The sequence below is a fragment of the Chiloscyllium punctatum genome, chromosome 4, assembly GCF_047496795.1.
Source record: "Chiloscyllium punctatum isolate Juve2018m chromosome 4, sChiPun1.3, whole genome shotgun sequence".
Taxonomy (NCBI): Eukaryota; Metazoa; Chordata; class Chondrichthyes; order Orectolobiformes; family Hemiscylliidae; genus Chiloscyllium; species Chiloscyllium punctatum.
Genome location: NC_092742.1, coordinates 93,001,562 through 93,023,508, shown reverse-complemented (window position 1 = coordinate 93,023,508; position 21,947 = coordinate 93,001,562). Strand labels below are relative to the sequence as shown.

Here is a 21,947-nt window from a genome sequence, read left to right as displayed (position 1 = left end):
TAGTGTCATGCAGTTGAAATATATTAAACAAACTTAGATTAAGTCTCCCATCTTTTAGAATGGGTTTCCTAGTTTTGGTTTGTTAACGTGTAAATCCCAGAACTCCTTTTAAGTCATATTTTGCTCAAAAATGCATAACCTCCAGCCTATCCATGTACGATTCTCTAGACCCACTTTAGAAATGGAACCAGTCTGACTCCAGATTGGGACACAGACAAACTTTCACCTCACACCTTTAATGTGTTGTCTGAGCTGAGATGACACCTTTTTGTGGAAAATCTGAGGTAATAATCTTGAGACGATGATTTAAAAGGAGTCCTGGGGTTACATTTTAACGAACCAAAACTAAGAGACCCATTCTAAAAGATGAAACACTTGATCTAAGTTTGTTTAATATATTTCAACTGTATGACATTGTGACCTTCTACTATAAATTCTGTCTTAAACATTGTCACCTGATGAAGAGGCAGTGCTTACAAATAACCTGTTGGACTATAAGCTGGTGTTGTGTGATTTTTAACTGTTTGTATATGACACAAATGGAGAAAGGATAATATCTAACTCAAATTATGTATGGAAGGCATAAAAAACTTTGCCAAGAAAACAATTGCCTATACATGTCAATCATCAAGGATTGTGGAGAATGAGCTGGAGACAAAAAGCAAGTAGCTAGAGAACTAACAAACATTGTGCATTGGGATGGAAGCAAGTTAGAAATACAAATAGCTGGATAGCAGCAAAGCTTTCTAGAATATGCAACCGATCCAGATTGTACACTATTGATCATGGTGTTACATTACAAAGGAACAAGAAGCTGGCTCAAAGCAATGTAAGGCACATAATCAAGGACAAAGACAGTGAGGAAGAATGCTCTGATGACAATGCTTATGCAGTGCTACTGAAAAGCCAACCATAAGCAAGACAAGTTGTTGAGCAACTGCAAGAGACCAATGAAAACTTTGCCAGATGGTTGATCATCAAATCATGACAAGCTTTCAAATCTTCAAAATATTGAAAAATCACACAACACCAGGTTATAGTCCAACAGGTTAATTTTGAAGCACTATCTTTCGGAGCACCACTCAGGTGGTTGTAGAGTAGGACCATAAGACCCAGAATTTATAGCAAAAGGTTACAGTGTCATGCAAGTAAAATGATATATTTAACAAACCTCGATTGTTGTTAAGTCTCTCATGTTTTAAAATGGGTTACACGTTTTGGTTCATTAATATGTAAATCCCAGAACTCCTTTTAAGTCATGTTCTCAAGATAAATTAAGGTTTAATTACAGAAAAGTGACCTCTCAGCTCAGACATTGCCTTAAAGGTGTGAGGTCAGAGTCTCCCTGTACTCAATCTTGACTCAGACTGGTTCTATTTCCAAAGTTGAATTTGCAAACTATTATATGGATTGATTGTCTGCATTGACTGCCTTCTGATTATGTATTTTTGAGCAAAGTAGAATGTATCTATCAATATAATTCTGCAAATACAAATTCAATAGACTTGCGTGTGTGTGCATGTGTGAGTTTGGTAAAGTATGAGAGTAATGGGGTATAAGCCTGTGAGAGGGTGCACACATGGATGTGAGCATGGGGGGTGTATGTGTGCATGTATGAGAGAAGGTCTGTATGAGTATGTAAGAGTGTGTGTATGTGAAATAGTGTGTATAGTGTAGTGGGGTCACCTGTAGCGTGACATCAACCACAACACTACAACCCAGTCAAAGCAACCACTGCAAGATGTGTCAGAGTGTCAATACTGATATCACCATTACGCATGGGAACATCACTCAACATGTACACAGCAGGTACTCATGTGACACGGCCTACGTTGTCTATTTCATACGCTGCAGGCAAGGTTGCTCTGAAGCATGGTACATTGGCAAGACCAAGCAGACGCTACAACAACAGATGAATGGATACTGCACATCATTCACCAGACAAGGGTGTTCCCTCCCCATTGGGGAATGCTTCAGCAGTTAGGAACATTCAGCCTTGGATCTTCAGGTGACCATCCTCCAAGGCAGACTTCGGACAGGCAACAACACAAAGCGGCTGAGCGGAGGTTGATAGCCAAGTTTGGTACCCATGAGGATGGCCTCAACCAGGACCTTGGATTTTTGTCACCAGGACCCAACTACACTGTACACTCTCTCACATACACACTTGCATACTCTCACACACTCATGCAACCCGCTCTCCTATGCAAGCTCTCTCTCATACACAGACGGAGTACGTGGGACGAGTATGCCATCACCATCACAGACTTTATCAGCAAGCATGCAGAGGACTGCATACCAGGAAGTCAATCCGGATGTTCACCAACAGGAAACCCTGGATGAATCCGGACATACAGAACCTGCTAAAAACCAGGTATGAGGCCTTCAGATCAGGAGATTCACTCAAATATAAGGAATCTGTGTATAACCTTCGGAGAGCCATTAAGACAGCCAAGGACCAATATCGATCCAAACTAGAGACCCAGACAGACACCCGGCGACTATGGCAAGGACTGAATGACATCACGTTCTAAAAAGGGACAGTGCAAGATAGCAGATGATGACATATCCCTCCCAGATCGTCTCAACGCCTTCTATGCTCACTTTGTAGTTGGGTCCTGGTGGAGTCAAGGGATATGGAGATAAGGCTGGAACAGAATACTGATTAGGAATGATCAGCCATGATCATATTGAATGGCGGTGCAGGCTCGAAGGGCAGAATGGCCTACTCCTGCATCTATTGTCTATTGTCTATTGTCTATTGTCTAATTTCGGTGGAGAGGAAACACCTATTCTGATAAGTCCTGACGAACCTATCCCAACAGTCACTGCATCAGAGTTCAGATCAGTTTACCTTCATGTGAATCCAAGGAAAGTGATGGGACTAGGTGGAGTACCAGGTCGTGCACTCAGCATGCGCAGATCAACTGACAGAGGTCTTCTCGGACATCTTCAACCTCTCCCTGCAGCAGGCCACTGTCCCTGCCTGTTTCAACAGGGGCAACATCATCCCTGTACCTAAGAAGATCCATGCAGCATGTCTCAATGACTACTGCCCAGTGGCCTGAATTTCGGTGGCCATGAAGTGCTTTGAAAGGCTGGTCATGGCGTTGATCAACTCCACCTCCCCACTACTCTTGATCCACTCCAATTTGCGTATCAGATCAATAGATCCACGTCAGATGCCATATCACTTGCCCTTCACTCCTCCCTAGAACATCTTGACACCAAGAAGAGCAACGCAAGAATCCTACTCATTGACTACAGTTCATCCTTCAACACTCTTATCCCTCAAGACTGATTACTTTGTGGAGTTTGCACATTCTCCCCGTGTCTGCATGGGTTTCCTCCGGGTGCTCCGGTTTCCTCCCACAGTCCAAAGATGTGCAGGTCAGGTGAATTGGCCATGCTAAATTGCCCGTAGTGTTAGGTAAGGGGTAAATGTAGGGGTATGGGTGGGTTGCGCTTCGGCGGGTCGGTGTGGACTTGTTGGGCCTAAGGGCCTGTTTCCACGCTTTAATGTAATCTAAACTTAGTGATCTCAGACCAAGCCCCACTCTCTGCAACCGGATCCTCAGTTTCCTGATGCACAGGCCACAATCAGTGAAGATTGGGGACAATATTTCAGCCTCACTAACACTCAACACTGGAGTACACCAGGGGTATGTATGCAGCCCCTTACTGTACTCACTGTATACCCATGGGAGTGGTCATCCACAACAAGCTTTCTTGGACTCTTCATGTGGATGTACTGGTTACAAAGGCCCAACAACATCTCTTCTTCCTCAGGTAGCTGAGGAAATTTAGCATGACGGCGAATACCCTTGCCAACTTTTATAAGTGTGTCATCGAGAGTATTCTGTCTGGATGTAAAACTACCTGGTATGGCTACTGTACCATTCAAGATCGGAGATTGTTACAGAGAGTAGTGAACTCGGCCTGGACAATCACAAAGGCCAACCTCCCATCTAAAGAATCCATCTACCAGGCCCGTTGTCAAGGAAAGGCCGCCAACATTCTTAAAGATTCATCCCACCCTAGCAATGTTTTTCTACAACTTCGACCATCGGGGAGAAGGTACAGAAGCCTGAACACACGCACCAGCTGGTTTCGCAACAGTTTCTACCCTACTGTTGTTAGAATACTGAATGGACTCACAAACTCTTAACATTCACCTGTACCTCTGTTTTTGTTTCTGCCGCTGTTTACCTGTTATTTAACTATCTATGCTATTAATTATGTGATCTGCCTGTATTGCTCGCAAGACTAAAGCTTTTCACTGTGCCTTGGTACATGTGACAATAAATTCAATTCAACTCACACACGTACACCTCCCACACTCACACACATGCACACCTCCTCTTGCAGACTTGTATCCCATCAGACTCACACACATACTTTACCATGCTTGCACACACACAAACACACTCTCTCACACATACTCTCTCTGCGTCTTATGGTCCTATTCCACAACCGCCTGAAGGAGTGGCACTCCAAAAGCTAGTGCTTCCAAATAAGCCTGTTGGACTATAAACTGGTGCTGTGTGATTTTCAACTTTGTCCACCCCAGCACAATACCGGCTCTTCCACATCATGGCTTCAAAATATTATATTGCGATGGATTCTTGAAACGTGTTCTAATGATTAGAATATGTTTTTAAGCTTCGGAAAAAAGGAGATGTATCAAGTCTCACCTAACTAACATGATTCCTGTATGTAAAAGTGGATCAGCATATATGTCCAGACATTTCCAAACTGCAACTTAACATCATTGGTATGAAAGAAACTCCGAAGAAGTCAGCATAGAATTCAAAAGGGAAAATCTTGCTTAACCAATCTTATTGTATTTTCCAATGAGGTATCAAGTGTAGTTACAAAAACAGCAACAGAGTAGACAGAGAGTGCAAGCAGTAGATGTGATTTACCTGGACGTAGAAAAGTTACAATAAACAAATGAATGTGAAAGCATGGGAAAAGTGACAAAATGGATTGTTATCTGGTTTTAAGACAAAAAGCAGAGTGGAAATCCAGGTTAATTATCCAGAGTGGCAGAAGGTGGGAAATGGTAAGCCAAGAGGATAGTTGGGAGAAAATTGTGGCTGGAAGAGGTGATCCTTTTTCAGTGTTGGGGCTGATTTCCTCAATTTCTTGGAGCAGTTTTATAAATTGTTGCCATTGTTTTGGAACTTTGGGGGCAAAATCAAAACAATGGTACTTTAAAACTGGAGGAAAGAGAGAGAGCAGGAACCATGTGGAAGGTGAAAATAAAGGAGCCGTGAACCTGCACAGCTGACTGATCAGGCAGTGGAACTTTCACAGCTGACTACCTGTGTAGTTACAAACATCTCTGGACATCGGAGTTCGGTCTAAAAAAATAGATAAAGTGAACAGCTGACCTTGAAGAGACTCAGTATTGAGAACTATTCACATCAAGGGGTGAGCTAAGCGTATTTTTTTAATCTAACCGTACTCTTTTCCTGTAAATCTACAATAGTGAGTAGATTTCTTTGTGTAAATGTTTGATTCAGACCAGTCTCTTGATTTAATGTTTTTTAAAATATAAAACATAGGTTTCCAGCAGCAGTGTTTTAGAGCAGTGCTATTTTCTGGGTCTGTAGATTGTTAGCGGGGAAAGATAGCCTTTAGTAGAGTGATGTGCTATTAGTCATAGAGTCATAGAGATGTACAGCGCGGAAACAGAACCTTCAGTCCAACTCATACATGCCAACCAGATAGCCTAACCTAATCCAGTTCCATTTGCCAGCACTTGGCCTATATCCCCCTAAATCCTTACCCATCCAGATGCCTTTTAAATGTTGCAATTGTACCAGCCTGTACCACTTCCTCTGGCAGCTCATTCCACACACACACCATCTTCTGCGTGAAAAGGTTGCTCCTTAGGTCCCTTTTATATCTTTCCTCTCTCACCCTAAACCTATGCCCTCTAGTTCTGGACTCCCCAACCCCAGGGAAAAGACTTTGTCCATTTATCTTTTCCATGCCCCTCATGATTTTATAAACCCCTATAATGTCACCTCTCAGCCTCCGACGCTCCAGGGAAAACAGCCCCAGCCTATTCTGCCTCTCCCTATCGGTTAAATCTTCCAACCCTGGCAACATCCTTGTAAATCTTTTCTGAACCCCTTCAAGTTTCACAACATGCTTCCGATAGGAAGGAGACTAGAATTGCACACAATATTCCAAAACCGGCAGAACTAATGTCCTCTACAACTGCAACATGACCTCCCAACTCCTGTATTCAATACTCTGACCAATAAAGGAAAGCATACCAAATGCCTTCTTCACTATCCTAGCCTCCTGCGACTCTATTTTCACGGAGATGCGAACCTGCACTCCAAGCTCTCTTTGTTCAGCAACACTCTCTTAGACTTTACCATTAGGTATATAGGTCCTGCTCTGATTTGTTTTTCCAAAATGCACCACCTCGCATTTATCTAAATTAAACTCCATCTGTCACTTCTCAGCCCATTGGCCCATCTGATCAAGATCCCGTTGTAATCTGAGGTAACCTTCTTTGCTGTCCACTACACCTCCAATTTTGGTGTCATCTGCAAACTTATTAACTATACATTCTATGTTCACATCCAAATCATTTATATAAATGACAAATAGTAGTGGACCCTTTTGGATGTGGGAGGTTAGAGAGAAATTCAATATAACTGATAATTATGTCTGTGTGTTTGGTTGCGAATACTAACTGATCACATGGATAGATTTGAGTATTTACAGACAATGAGGAATTTACAGGAGCTAAGGGGTGTGATGGATGACAGTTTCAAGAAGGTAGAAAAATTGCAGATACAGTCCAGTGGAGGGGCTACCTCTAGGAATGGTAGGCAGATAGCCACAGGAGAATATCCCCATCTCAAATAAGTATGCTGTTTTGGAAAATGTAGGGAGTGATGGACTCTCCAGGAATGTAGTCAACAGTGTGGTGCTGGAAAAGCACAGGTCAGGCAGCATCCCAGGGGCCAGAAAATTGATGTTTTGGGTAAAAGCCCTTCATCAGGAATGAGCTGGAAGCCTCGGGGGTGGAGAGATAAATGGGAGGGGAGTGGGGCTGGGGGAAAGGTAGCTGAGAGGTGGATGGAGATGGGGGCTAATTGTGATAGGTCGGAGGGGAGGGTGGAGTGGATAGGTGGGAAGAAAGATGGACAGGTAAGACAGGTCATGAGAGCGTTGCTGAACTGGGATAATGTGGGGGGAGGGGAAATGAGGAAACTGGTGAAATCCACATTGGTGCCATAGAGTTGGAGGGTCCTGAGGTGGAAGATGAGATCCTCTTCCTCCAGGTATCGGGTGGTTAGGGAGTGGCGATGGAGGATGCCCAGCACCAGCATGTCATCGGTGGAGTGGGAGGGGGAGTTGAAGTGCTCCATCACGGGGCAGTGGGGTTGGTTCGTGTGGGTGTCCAAGAGATGTTCCCTGAAGCATTCTGCGAGGAGGCGTCCTGTCTCCCCAACGTACAGGAGACCGCATCAGGAGCAATGGACACAATAAGTGACGTGTGGAAGTGCAGGTGAAACTGTGATGGATGTGGAAGGCTCCTTTGAGGCCTTGGACGGAGGTTAGGAAGGAGGTTGGGAGCAGGTTTTGCAATTCCTGCGGTGGCAGGGGAAGGTGCCGGGCGGGGAGGGTAGGTTGTTGGGGAGGGGATGCATGGACCTGACGAGGCAGTCGCAGAGAGAATGGTCTTTACGGAAAGTGGATAGGGACGAGGAGGGAAATATATCTATATATCTCTGATGGTGGGGTCCATCTGTAGATGGCGGAAATGGCGGAGGATGATGTGATGTATACAGAGGTTGGTAGGGAGTAAGGTGAGGACCGGGGGGGTTCTGTCCTTGTTGCGGTTGGAGGGGGGGGGTGTGAAGGCAGAGTTGCCGGAGGTGTATGCTCTGGAGGGCACCATCAACATGTGGGATGGGAAATGGCAGTCTTTGAAGAAGGGGAGAATGTAGGACAGCAAAATATCTGGTACCGAGTCTGGATCTACTGTAATATGGGATACGTCAGGATCCAAGCAATTGATTGTGATCGGGGACTCTTTAGTCAGAGGCAGAGACAGATGTTTCTGCAGCCAACAACAAGGTACCAGAATGGTGTTGCCACCCTGGTGTCAGGGTCAGGAATGTCTCAGAGAGGGTGTAGAATATTATCAAAGGGGAGAGTGATCAGCAACAGGTTGATGTACACATTAGAATGAATGACGGGAAGAGAAAAGGATGAGGAGAGGATATAGGATGTTTAAAAAGTATGTCCTCATGGGTAATAATATCTGGATTACTCCCGGTGCCCTGTGCTTGTAAGAATAAGGAGAGTATACAGCAGGTGAATGCATGGCAGGGAAGAGGAATACACATTTTTGGATCTTTGGAATCTCCTCTACAGTAGAAGTGATGTGTATAAGAAGGATGGGTAGCACCTGAATGGTAGGGGAATAATACACTGGTACGGAGATTTTCTAGAGCTACTTGGGAGGATTTAAACTAAATAAGGGGAGTGGGACCCAAAAAGATAGCGAGAAAAGGGCAGAACTTATACACTTAATGGTAAGGTCCTAGGGAGTGTTGCTGAACAAAGAGACCTTGGAGTGCAGGTTCATAGCTCCTTGAAAGTGGTGTCGCAGGTAGATAGGATAGTGAAGAAGGCGTTTGGTATGCTTTCCTTTATCGGTCAGATTATTGAGTACAGGAGTTGGGAGGTCATGTTGCGGCTATACAGGACATTGGTTAGGCCACTGTTGGAATATTGCGTGCAATTCTGGTCTCCTTCCTATCGGAAAGGTGTTGTGAAACTTGAAAGGGTTCAGAAAAGATTTACAAGGATGTTGCCATGGTTGGAGGATTTGACTTACAGGGAGGGGCTGAACAGGCTGGGGCTGCTTTCCCTGGAGCGTCAGAGGCTAAGGGGTGACCTTATAGATGTTTACAAAATTATGAGGGGCATGGATAGGATAAATAGACAAAGTATTTTCCCTGGGATCGTGGAGTTCAGAACTAGAGGGCATAGGTTTAGGGTGAGAGGGGAAAGATATAAAAGAGACCTAAGGGGCAACTTTTTCACGCAGAGGATGGTACATGTATGGAATGAGCTGCCAGAGGAAGTGTTGGAGACTGGTACAATTGCATCATTTACAAGGCATTTGGATGGGTATATGAATAGGAAGGGTTTGGAGGGATATGGGCTGGGTGCTGGCAGGTGGGACTAGATTGGGTTGGGATATCTGGTCGGCATGATCTGTTTCCATGCTGTACGTCTCTATGACTCTATGGTGCAGTTAGGAAAAGGAGCAAGTCAAACAGTCAATGCAGGCAGGAGTAAAGCAGACAACAAGATAGGACTGATAAATTAAACTACATTTTTTTAATGCAAGAGGCCTGACAGGGAAGGCAAATTAACTCAGGGTACAGTTGGTTACATGGAACTGGGATATCGTAGCTACTACAAAGATGTGGCTCAGAGATGGACATGACTGATCGCTTAATGTTCCAGGGTATAGATGCTTTGGAAAGGATAGAAAGCGGAGGCAAGAGAGGAGGGTGTGACATTTTTGATTAGTGTTACTGGTGTATTTAGGATATTCTGGGGAATATATCCAGTGAAGTTATTTGGATGGAACTAAGAAATAAGAAAGGGGTGATGACCTTATTAGGATTGTACTATAGAATCCCCCCCCAAAAACAAAATACTGAGAAGCAAATTTGCAAGGAGATGGGTTCTCTGTAAGAATAGCTTTGACAAATGAGGTTAGGGAGAATTCAAAGGGCATTTACAAATACCTTTAAGAGAAAAAAAGGTTAACTAGGGCCCCTTAAAGGTCAGCAAGGTCACAGTAACCACAGGAGATGGGTGAGATACTAAATGAGTATTTTGTTTCAGTATTTATTGTGGAGAAGGATATGGAAGATAGAGAGTGTGGGGAAATAAATTGTCTTACCTCGAAAAATGTCAGTACTGCAGAGGAGGAAATGCTGGACTTCTTAAAAAGCATATAAGTGGATAAATGACCTGGACCTGATCAGGTATATCCTAGAACCTTGTGGGAAGCTAGGGAAGTGATTGCTGGGCACCTTGCTGAGATATTGTTATCAGTGATAGCCATATGTGATAGCCAGTGATAGGTGAGATGCCGGAAGACTGGAGGCTGGCTAACAATGTGCCATTAATTAAGAAAGGTGGAAAGGGAAAAAAACAGGGAATTATGGACTGGTGACCATGACCTCAGTGGTGGGCAAGTTCTTGAAGGGGATTCTGAGGAACAGAATGTATATGTATTTGTAAAGGCAAGGGCTAATTTGGGACAAAAACGGAAGTTGCTGGAAAAGCTCAGCACGTCTGGCAGCATCTGTGGAGAGAAAACAAAATTAACTTTTCGGCTTGAGTGACCCTTCCTCAGAAGGGGGCGGTACGATGGCTCAGTGGTTAGCACTGCTGCCTCACAGCACCAGAGACTGTGTGGAGTTTGCACATTTTCCTCATGTCTGCGTGGGTTTTCTCCAGGTGCTCCGGTTTCCTTCCACAATGCAAAGATTGCAGGTTAGATGAATTGGCCATGCTAAATTGCCCATAGTGTTCAGGGATGAGTAGGTATGGGGTATTATTCAGGGGTAAATGTAGAGTAATAGGGTAGGGGAATGGGTTTGGGTGTGATACTCTTCGGAGGGTTGGTGTGGACCTGCTGGGCTGAAGGGTCTATTTTCAAACTGTACAGATTCTATGAAAACTCATGATTCTGAGGAAGGGTCACTCAACCGGAAATGTTAACTCTGATTTCTCTCCACAGATGCTGCCAGACCTGCTAAGCTTTTCCAACAATTTCCGTATTTGTATCTGATTTGCAGCATACGCAGTTCTTTTGGTTTTTATTGACTGATTAGAGATAGTCAACACGGCTTTGTGCATGGGAAATCGTGTCTCACGAACTTGATTGAGTCTTTTGAAGAAGTGATGAAGATGATTGATGAAGGTAGAATGGTGGACATGATCTATATGCACATCTGTAAGGTGTTCAACAGGTTCCACATGGTGAACTTAGTTAACAAAGTTAGATCACATGGAATACAGGGAAAACCAGCCATTTGGATATAGAACTGGCTCAATGATAGAGAGTGATGGTGGAGAGTTTCCATTTGGACTGGAGGCCTGTGACCACAGTGTGCCACAAAGATTGGTGCTGGGTCCATTGCATTTTGTCATTTATATAAACCATTTGAACGTGAATATAGGATGAATAGTTAGTAAGTTTGTAGGTGACACTAAAATTGATGGCATAGTGTGCAGCAAATAATGTCACCTTCCAGTACAAGCTGATAGAGAAAGGAGTTGCAGATGGAGTTTAATTTTGATAAATGTGAGCTGCTATATTTTGGTGAGGCAAATCAAGGCATGACTTATACATTTAATGGTAAGGATCTGGGAATTATTGCCGAACAAAAAGACCATGGAGTGCAGGTTCCTTGAAAGTAGAGTCGCAGGTAGACGGTGGAGTGAAGGAGACATTTAGTATGCTTGTCTTTATTGGTCAGTGCATTGAATTTAGGAGTTGGGAGGTCATATTGTGGCTGTACAGGACATTGGTTAGGCCACTTTTGGAATACAGTATTCAATTCTGGTCTCCCTGCTAAGGGAAATACGTTATTAAACTTGAGAGGGTTCAGAAAATATTTACAAGGATGTTGCCAGAGTTGGCGAGTTTGACCTATAAGGAGAGACTGATAGTAGTTTTCCCTGCAGTGCCGAAGGCTGAGGGCTGACCTTATGACTATATAAACTTCTATGAGAGGCACGGATCCAGTGAATAGTCAAGGTCTTTTCTCCAGGATAGGGGAGTCCAAAACTGAATTACATAGGTTTAAGGTGAGAGGGGAAAGATTTAAAAGGGACCTAAAGGACAAGTTTTTCATGCAGAGGGTGGTGCATGGAATGAACTGCCTGTAGATACTGCTACAAATACAACATTTAAAAGGCATCTGGATCGATACATGAATAGGAAATATTTAGAGGGATATGGGCCAAGTGCTGGAAAATGGGACTAATTATTTCCGGATATCTGACCAGCATGTAAGTGTCTGTTTCCATGCTGTATCTCTCTATGACTCTATGGCATTCCACAAGAGTGACATGGGACCATTCTTGTTCACAATTTATATTTACAATTTGGAGTTTAGAATCAAACGATATAAATTTCTAAATCTGTGATAATACCAAATTGAGAGGGATAGTTAAAACTGAAGAGAATTGCAATAAATTATGAGAGCAAATCAAACTTGCAAATAGGCAAACTGGGAAGTGAAATTCAGTGCAGATAAATATGAGGCTGTGTATTTTTGTAGGAGGGATAGGGAAATCTTTGAACAGTGTGATGTGACTGACATGCTCTGAAGCAGGCATTTTAACTACATGACCGATATCTATATTTAAACCTGCTGAAATTGCCTGTAGCGAGCTGTCACACATCAAACTACAAGATTTGTAGGCTACGCACTCATTCTGACCAGCTTAGTAATTCTTCAAAATAGAAACCAGGCTTCCTCGTGGATTCATTATTATGTGCACTTTCCAGTGTTGACTTTTAGACAATTAAGTCTATTCATGATGTGTACAAAATTACCTGATCTTAGCCTGGATAAGGGTAAAGCTCCAAGAAAATACACACAAATCAGCCAGAGGTTCGATATTAATTCTCAGATGGTGGGATCAGGCCTGGATTATGTGTCCAACTAACCTGCTAATCCTCATTGATGGAGACTGCAAAGCTATTCTCACCATGCAATTGAACCCAGCAATATTATTGGGAGATGAAGGAGGAAGTAAGCTTTAAAGTTTCAAAAATTAAGTGAAATAAGAAGCCTTACTTATTGAGGCGCATTTCAAGGATGTGGATGCGGAACATAGCCTCCGAGCAGTAGGCCAAGTAAGCCTGTTCATCTTCCTTGGTCATGAATATCTGGTTCTGCTGGTACCATTGCTGTTTATTCTGCAGCTCCATGGCCTCCTAGAAAGAAACAACATGAAACTGTTAAGGAGTTATTTTGACTTAAAGGCACTTACTTTCAAAGGCATGAATGAGTTTCTGCAACAGAATTGCTAAGGTAGGCCAAAATGGGGTGGCACAGTGGCTCAGTGGTTAGCACTGCTGCCTCACAGCGCCAGGGACCCAGGTTCGATTCCAGTTCGATTCTGCGTGGAGTTTGCACATTCTCCCCGTGTCTGCATAGGTTTCCTTTGGGTGCTCCGGTTTCCTCCCACAGTCCAAAGATGTGAATGGACTGTGTTAAATTGTCCATAGTGTTCAAGGATGCTTTGTAAGTTAGGTGCATTAGTTAGGGTTAAATTAGAGTAATAGGTTCGAGGAATGGGTCTGGGTGGGTTACTCTTGGAGGATCAGTGTCGCCTTGTTGGGCCAAAGGGCCTATTTCCACACTGTAGGGATCCTATGATTCTAAGTCAAAAGGTAGAAATATCAAAAGATCAAAAGAGAAATACAGCTCAGAAACAGGCCCTTCACTCCTCCAAGCCTGTGCTGATCATCATGTCCTAACTAGACTAAAAGACAAACCTTCTGCCCTTATTCAGCCCGTATCCCTCTATTCCCTCTCTATTCTCGTAACCATCCAGATGCCTCTTAAATGTTGCCAACATGCCTGCTTCCACCACCTCTTGTGGCAGTGTATTCCAGGCTCCTACCCCAACTCTCTGTGTGAAAAACATCCCTCACTCATCTCCCTTACACTTTCCCCCTCTCACTTTGAACCCGTGTCACCTTGTAATTGAAACTTTAACCCTGGGAAAAGGCCTCTGACTATCCACCCTATTTATGTCTTTCATAATGTTGGAGACCTCAGTCAGGACTCCTCTCAGCCACCGTCTTTCCAGCGAAAACAAGCCCAGTCTTTTTAACCTTTCCTCATAGGTGATGCCCTCATCTTCTCTGCACTGTCTCCAAAGCTGCAACAACCTTCTGGTAATGTGGCAACCAAATGCAGTCTAACAAGAGTTATATACAGCTGCAAAATGGCTTGTCAACTCTTTTACCCCATGTCCTGGCTGATGATGGCAAGCATGCCATATGCCTCCTTAATCAACTTGGCCAACTGTGTTGTCATTTTTAGGAAACTGTGGACCTGCACACCCAGATCCAAGTATACATTAATGTACCTAAGGGTTCTGCCATTTACAGTATAATTCACACCTAAATTTGATCCTCCAAAATGCATCACCTTGCATTTAGAGTCATAGAGTCATAGAGATGTACAGCACGGAAACAGACCCTTCGGTTCAACTTGTCCATGCCAACCAGATATCCTAACCTAATCTAGCCCCATTTGCCAGCACTTGGCCCATATCCCTCCAAACCCTTCCGATTCATAAACCCATCCAGATGCCTTTCAAATGTTGCAATTGTTCTAGTCTCCACCATTTCCTCTGGCAGCTCATTCCAGACACCCACCACCCTCTGCATGCAAAAGTTGCCCCTTAGGTCTCTTTTATATCTTTCCCCTCTCATCCTAAACCTATGCCCTCTAGTTCTAGACTCCCCCACCCCAGGGAAATGACTTTGTCTATTTATCCTATCCATGCCCCTCAGGAAAAACAGAGCTAGCTTCTTCAACCACACCCTATAGCTCAAATCCTCCAACCCTCGCAACATTCTTATAAATATTGTCTGAACCCTTTCAAGTTTCACAACATCCTTCCGATAGGAAGGAGACCATAATTGCATGCAATATTCCAACAGTGGCCTAACCAATGTCCTGTACAGCTGCAACATGACCTCCCAACTCCTATTCCCAATACTCTGACCAATAAAGGAAAACATACCAAATGCCTTCTTCACTATCCTATCTACCTGTGACTCCACTTTCAAGGAGCTATGAACCTGCACTCCAAGGTCTCTTTGTTCAGCAACACTCCCTAGGACCTTAACATTAAGTGTATAAGTCCTGCTAAGATTTGCTTTCCCAAAAGACAGCACCTCGCATTTATGTAAATTAAACTCCATTGTCTGACACTTCTCAGCCCATTGGCCCATCTGATAATGACCCCGTTATAATCTGAGGTAACCTTCTTCGCTGTCCACTACACCTCTAATTTTGGTCTCATCTGCAAACTTACTAACTATATCGCTTATGCTCGCATCCAAATCATTTATATAAATGATGAAAAGTAGTGGACCCAGCACCGATCCTTGTGGCATTCTACTGGTCACAGGCCTCCAGTCTGAAAAACAACCCTCCACCACCACCCTCTGTCTTCTACCTTTGAGCCAGTTCTGTACCTAAATGGCTAGTTCTCCCTGTATTCCATGATATCTAACCTTGCTAACCAGTCTCCCATGGGGAACCTTGTCGAGCGCCTTACTGAAGGCCATATAGATCACATCTACCGCTCTGCCCTCATCAATCCTCTTTGTTACTTCTTCAAAAAACTCAATCAAGTTTGTGAGACATGATCTCCCATGCACAAAGCCAAGTTGACTATCCCTGATCAGTTCTTGCCTTTCCAAATACATGTACTTCTGCCCCTCTGGATTCCCTCCAATAACTTGCCCACTACCGATGTCAGGCTCACTGGTCTATAGTTCCCTGGCTTGTCCTTACCACCCTTCTTAAACAGTGGCACCAGGTTAGCCAACCTCCAGTCTTCCAGCACCTCACCTGTGACTATCAATGATACAAATATCTCAGCAATCACTTCCCTAGCTTCCCATAGAGTTCTAGGCTACACCTGATCAGGTCCTGGGGATTTATCCACTCTTATGCATTTCAAGACATCCAGCATTTCCTCCTCTGTAATATGGACATTTTGCAAGATGTCACCATCTATTTCCCTACAGTCTATATCTTCCATGTCCTTTTTCAAAGTAAATACTGATGCAAAATACTCATTTAGAATCTCCCCCATCTCCTGTGGCTCCATACAAAGGCCACCTTGCTGATCTTTGAGGGGCCCTATTCTCTCCCTAGTTAACCTTTTGTCCTTAATGTATTTCACCTTTTAGATCTGGTCTATCCTTTTATCTGAATTAAACTCTAACTGTCATTTCTGTTCCTAAGTCACCAATTTTTCTATATCCTGTTGTATCCTTTCACAATTGCCGGCACTATCAGCAACTCCACCAATCTTCATGTCATCTGCAAACTTACTAATCAGATCACCTACATTTTCCTCTAGATCATTTATATATATTACAAACAACAGAGGACCTAAGACATCGCTAGTTGCTGGTTTCGATTTTTTTCTTTCTTCTATGACCAAGCCAGTTTTGTATCCATCTCGCCAGTCCATCCCAAATCTAATGTGATTTTAGCTTTTGTACCAATCTGATAAACTGGGACTTTATCAAGTACCTTACTAAAGTACATATAACCTACATCCACAGCCATTCCCTCATTAATTATCTTTTTCACCTCTTCAAAACATTCAGTCAGGTTGGTGCACACATCTTATCCCAAGAGCTTCCCTACCACAGACATCAGGCTCACTGGCCTATAATTTCCTGGATTATCCTTTCTTAAGTAACGGAACAACATTGACTAATCTCCAGTCCTCTGCAACCTCGCCTGTGGTGAAAGAGGATGTGAAGATATCTGCTAATGCCCAAGCTATTTCTTCCCTTACCTCTTGCAGTAACCTGGATAGATCCCATGTGGCCCTGGCAACTTCTCTACCATAATGGAATTTAGGATACCGAAAACTTCCTCCTTCAAATCAATCTGAGTGATGGTGTCAGGGACAAAGTTGTGAACAGGGGGAGAGGACCCAGCAGCAGGTCATTGTACACATCGGAACCAATGATATAGGAAAGGAAAAGGATGAGATTCTGAAGGGAGAAGATCGAGAGTTAGGCAGGAATTTAAAAAGGAGGTCCTTGAGAGTAGTAATATCTGGATTACTCCCGGTGCTACGAGCTAGTGAAGGTAGGAATAAGAGGATAGAGCAGATGAATGCATGGCTGAACAGCTGGTGTATAGGAGAAGAATTCACAGTTTTGGATCATTGGAATCTCTTCTAGGGTAGATGTGACCTGTACAAGAAAGACGGATTGCACCTGAATTGGAAGGGGACTAACATACTGGCAGGGAGATTTGCTAGAGCTGCTTGGGAGGATTTAAAATAGTAAGTGGCGGGTGGCGGAGGGGGGGGGGGGGGGGGGGGGGGGTGGGACCCAGGGAGATAGTGAGGAAAGAGATCAATCTGAGACTGATACAGTAGAGAAAAGAAGCGAGTCAAACAGGGCAGGCAGGACAAAGCAGAGGACAAGGTAGGACTGATAAATTATGCTGCATTTATTTCAATGCAAGAGGCCTTATAGGGAAGGCAGTTGAACTCAGGGCATGGTTAGGAACATGGGACTGGGATATCATAGCAGTTACAGAAACGTGGCTCAGAGATGGACAGGAGTGGCAGCTTAATGGTCCAGGATACAAATGCTACAGGAAGGATAGAAAGGGAGGCAAGAGAGGAGGAGGAGAGGTGTTTTTGATAAGGAATACCATTACAGCTGTACTGAGGGAGGATATTCCCAGAAGTACATCTAGGGAAGTTATTTGGGTGGAACTGAGAAATAAGAAAGGAATGATATCCTTATTGGGATTGCATTATAGGCCCCCTAATAGTCAGCAGGAAATTAAGAAACAAATTTGTAAGGCGATCTTAGTTATCTGTAAGAATAATAGGGTGGTTATGGTAGGGGATTTTAACTTTCCAAACATAAACTGGGACTGCTGGTGTTCAGGGTTTAGATGGAGAGGAATTTGTTAAATGTGTACAAGAAAATTTTCTGATTTAGTATGTGGATGTACCTATTAGAGAAGGTGCAAAACTTGACCTACTCTTGGGAAATAAGGCAGGGCAAGTGACCGAGGTGTCAATGGGGGAGCACTTAGGAGCCAGCGACCATAATTCTATTCGTTTTAAAATCGTGATGGAAAAAGATAGACCAGATCTAAAAGTTGAAATTCTGAATTGGAGAAAGGCTAATTTTGATGGTATTAGCTAAGAACTTTCAAAAGCTGATTGGGGACAGATGTTCACAGGTAAATGGACGGCTGGAAAATGGGAAGCCTTCAGAAATGAGAATAACAAGAGTCCAACAGATGCCTAAGGGAAAGACAACGGAATGAGGACATGCCACAACCCAAAGGACTAGCCACACTACCATACATCAAAAACATTTCTGAACTGACAGCCAGACTACTGCGAGCACTAGGACTCATAACAGCACACAAACCAACAGCCACTCTCAGACAACAATTCACCAGAACAAAGGACCCGATGCCCAGCATGAGTAAAACCAATGTAGTGTACAAAATCCCATGCAGGGACTGCACAAAACACCACATAGGACAAACAGGAAGACAGCTAACGATCCGCACCCATGAACACCAACTAGCCACGAAACGACATGACCAGCTATCCTTAGTAGCCACACACTCAGATGAAAAGCAACATGAGTTAGACTGGGACAACACTACTATTATAGGACAAGCCAAACAGAGAACAGTCAGGGAATTCCTAGAGGCATGGCACTCATCCACAGATTCAATCAATAAGCACATCGACCTGGACCCAATATACCAGCCACTGCAGCGGACAGCTGGAACTGACAACTGGAAGCGGTAGATACAAATCACTATAAATCCTGGAGGAAACATCACAGAAGCGCTTCACAGGAGGCTCTCAAGCACTGAGGATGTCACCTAGACAGGGGACAAAACGTCTGCAACACAAATTCCCAGCTCAGCGAACAGAACCACAACAATGAGCACCCGAGCTACAAATCTTCTCCCAAACTTTGAAGTCCAGAGAGAGTATATTCCAGTCAGGGTGAAACAAAAGACTGGTAGGTATAGGGAATGCTGGATGACTAAAGAAATTGGGGGTTTAGTTAAGAAAAAGAAGGAACCATACGTCAGGTATAGACAGGATATCGAATGAATCCTTAGAGTATAAAGGCAGTAGCAGTATACTTAAGAGAGAAATCAGGAGGGCAAAAAGGGGACATGAGATAGCTTTGGCAAATAGGGTTAAGGAGAATCCAAAGGGTTTTTACAAATACATTAAGGACAAAAGGGTAAGTGGGGAGAGAATAGGGCCCCTCAAAGATCAGCAAAGCAGCCTTTGTGTGTAGCAGCATGAGATGGGGGAGATACTAAACAAGTATTTTGCATTGGTGTTTACTGTGGAAAAGGACATGGAAGATATAGAATGTAGGAAAATAGATGGTGACATCTTGAAAAATGTCCATATTACAGAGGAGGAAGTGCTGGATGTCTTGAAACACATAAAAGTGGATAAATCCTCACAACCTGATCAGGTGTAGCCTGGAAATGTGTGGGAAGCTCGGCCGCTTGCTGAGATATTTGTATCATCGATAGTCACAGGAGAGGTGCTGGAAGACTGGAGGTTGGCTAACGTGGTACATCTCTAAGACTCTATTTAGGAAAAGTGGTAAGTACAAGCCGGGGACTATAGACCAGTGAGCCTGACGTCAGTAGTGTGCAAGTTGTTGGAGGGAATCCTGAGGGAGAGGATGTACATGTATTTGGAAAGGCAAGGACTGATTAGGGATAGTCAACATGGGAAATCATGTCTCACAAACTTAATTGAGTTTTTTGAAGAAGTAACAAAGAGGATTGATGAGGGCAGAGTGGTAGATGTGATCTATATGTTCTTCAGGAAGACATTCGACAAGGTTCCCCATGGGAGACTGGTTAGCAAGGTAGATCTCATGGAATACAGGGAGAACTAGCCATTTGGATACAGAACTTGCTCAAAAGTAGAAGACAGAGGGTGGTGGTGGTGGAGGGTTGTTTTTCAGACTGGAGGCCTGTGACCAGTGGAGTGCCACAAAGATCGATGCTGGGTCCACTACTTTTCATTATTTATATAAATGATTTGGATGCGAGCATATAGTTAGTAAGTTTGCAGATGACACCAAACTTAGAGGTGTAGTGGACAGTGAAGAAGGTTACCTCGGATTACAACGGGATCGTGATCAGATGGGCCAATGGGCTGAGGAGTGTCAGATGGAGTTTAATTTAGATAAATGTGAGGTGCTGCATTTTGGGAAAGCAAATCTTAGCAGCACTTATACACTTAATGTTAAGGTCCTAGGGAGTGATGCTCAACAAAGAGAACTTGGAGTGCAGGTTCATAGCTCCTTGAAAGTAGAGTCATAGGTAGATAGGATAGTGAAGAAGGCATTTGGTATGCTTTCTTTTATTGGTCAGAGTATTGAGTACAAGAGTTGGCAGGTCATGTTACAAATGTACAGGACATTGTTTAAGCCACTTTTGCAATACTGCATGCAATTCTGTTCTCCTTCCTATTGGAAGGATGTTGTGAAACTTGAAAAGGTTCAGAAAAGATTTACAAGGATGTTGCCAGGGTTGGAGGGTTTGAGCTATAGGGAGAGTTTGAATAGGCTGGCGCTGTTTTCCCTGGAGCGTCAGAGGCTGAGGGGTGATCTTATAGAGGTTTAGAAAATCATGGATAGGATAAATAGACAAGGTTGTTTCCTTGGTGTGGGGAGTCTAGAACTAGAGGGCATAGGCTTAGGGTGAGAAGGGAAAGATATAAACGAGACCTAAGGGGCAACCTTTGCACGCAGAGGGTGGTGTGTGTGTGTGTGCGTGTAGAATGGGCTGCCAGAGGAAGTGATGGTGGCTGGTACAATTGCAACACTTAAAAGGCATCTGGATGGATATATGAATCAGAAGGGTTTGGAAGGATATGGGCCGGGTGCTAGCAAATGGGACTAGATTAGGTTAGGATATCTGGTCAGTGTGGACAAGTTGGACCGAAGGGTCTGTTTCCATGCTGTACATCTCTAAGACTCTATGAGATTGGAGGTTGGATAAATAGTTTGATAACTTCGCAACAATGGAGCAGTTAAAGAGGTGGTGATGAATTAGAGCTGGCCTGGGAGTAAATAGAGAGGTTATCCTTTTTGACTGCTGAATTGTGCAAGGATAATGAAGTCCTGATGCCTGAAACGTCGATTTTCCTGTTCCTCGGATGCTGCCTGAACAACTGTGCTTTTCCAGCACCACTCTAATCTAGACTCTGGTTTCCAGCATCTGCAGTCATTGTTTTTACCGAGGATAATGAAGAAAGAGAAACTAAATTTAAACATAAAGAAGAAATCCTGCTAATGCTTTTATATGGTTTTACAGTCTTTAAACTCAACTGGCAGGAAAGTAAATTGTGAAAAGGACATGGTGAGTACACAAAGGGACTTAAGAAAGCAAAGTGTGTAGGCAAAATAAAGCAGACAACAATAACATGAAAAAATGTGAACTTTGTCCACTTGGACATAGAGAATATAATTTTTTTGAATGGTCAGAGATTACAGAATTCTTTGACACAGAGAAATGTGGGTGTCCTGGTAAATGAATCAAAGAAAAGTTGGTATACAATCCTACAAGTGTTTAGAAGGCAAATGACACATTTACGTTTATTGTAAGGGGAATTAAGTATAAAATTAGGTAAGTATTCCTGCAGCTGTACAGGACCTTGGTGTGGTTACATCTGGAGTGCCGTGTTCAGTTATGATCTTCTTACCCAAGGAGCAATATAATTGCATTTGAAGAGTTCAGAAAACCCATTCTACTGACTCCCAGGAGGAGGAATTATTAGGAACAATTGAGCAAAATAGGACTTCACCATTGGAGTTTAGAAGAATTAAAAAAAAACACTTCATTCTTTTCACTTTTTGCCTGTTCCACATGTTTCTGTACCATTACATATCACCATACATGTTACTTAGTTGGAAGTTTAGTGATGTTTCCTATTAATTCTTGACCACCAGCAAAAGAATGTTCAGAGAATGCTATTTGGAGTCACTTGTGACAGCTTCTGTGCAGCAAGTGAAAACCTTTGGACTCACACGTTCAAAATCAGAATTCACAAGGTCAGCT

General features: G+C 43.4%; 1 protein-coding gene across 1 annotated transcript in view; it reads right to left on the bottom strand.

The window, feature by feature from the left end:
- Positions 1–21,947, bottom strand: part of ccdc135 (coiled-coil domain containing 135) — a 95,927-nt gene that overhangs the window by 1,339 nt on the left and 72,641 nt on the right. The window contains exon 17 of the mRNA XM_072569316.1: positions 12,879–13,018. Within this exon, the coding sequence (XP_072425417.1) occupies positions 12,879–13,018 (140 nt within the window). The remainder of the gene's footprint in view (positions 1–12,878; positions 13,019–21,947) is intronic.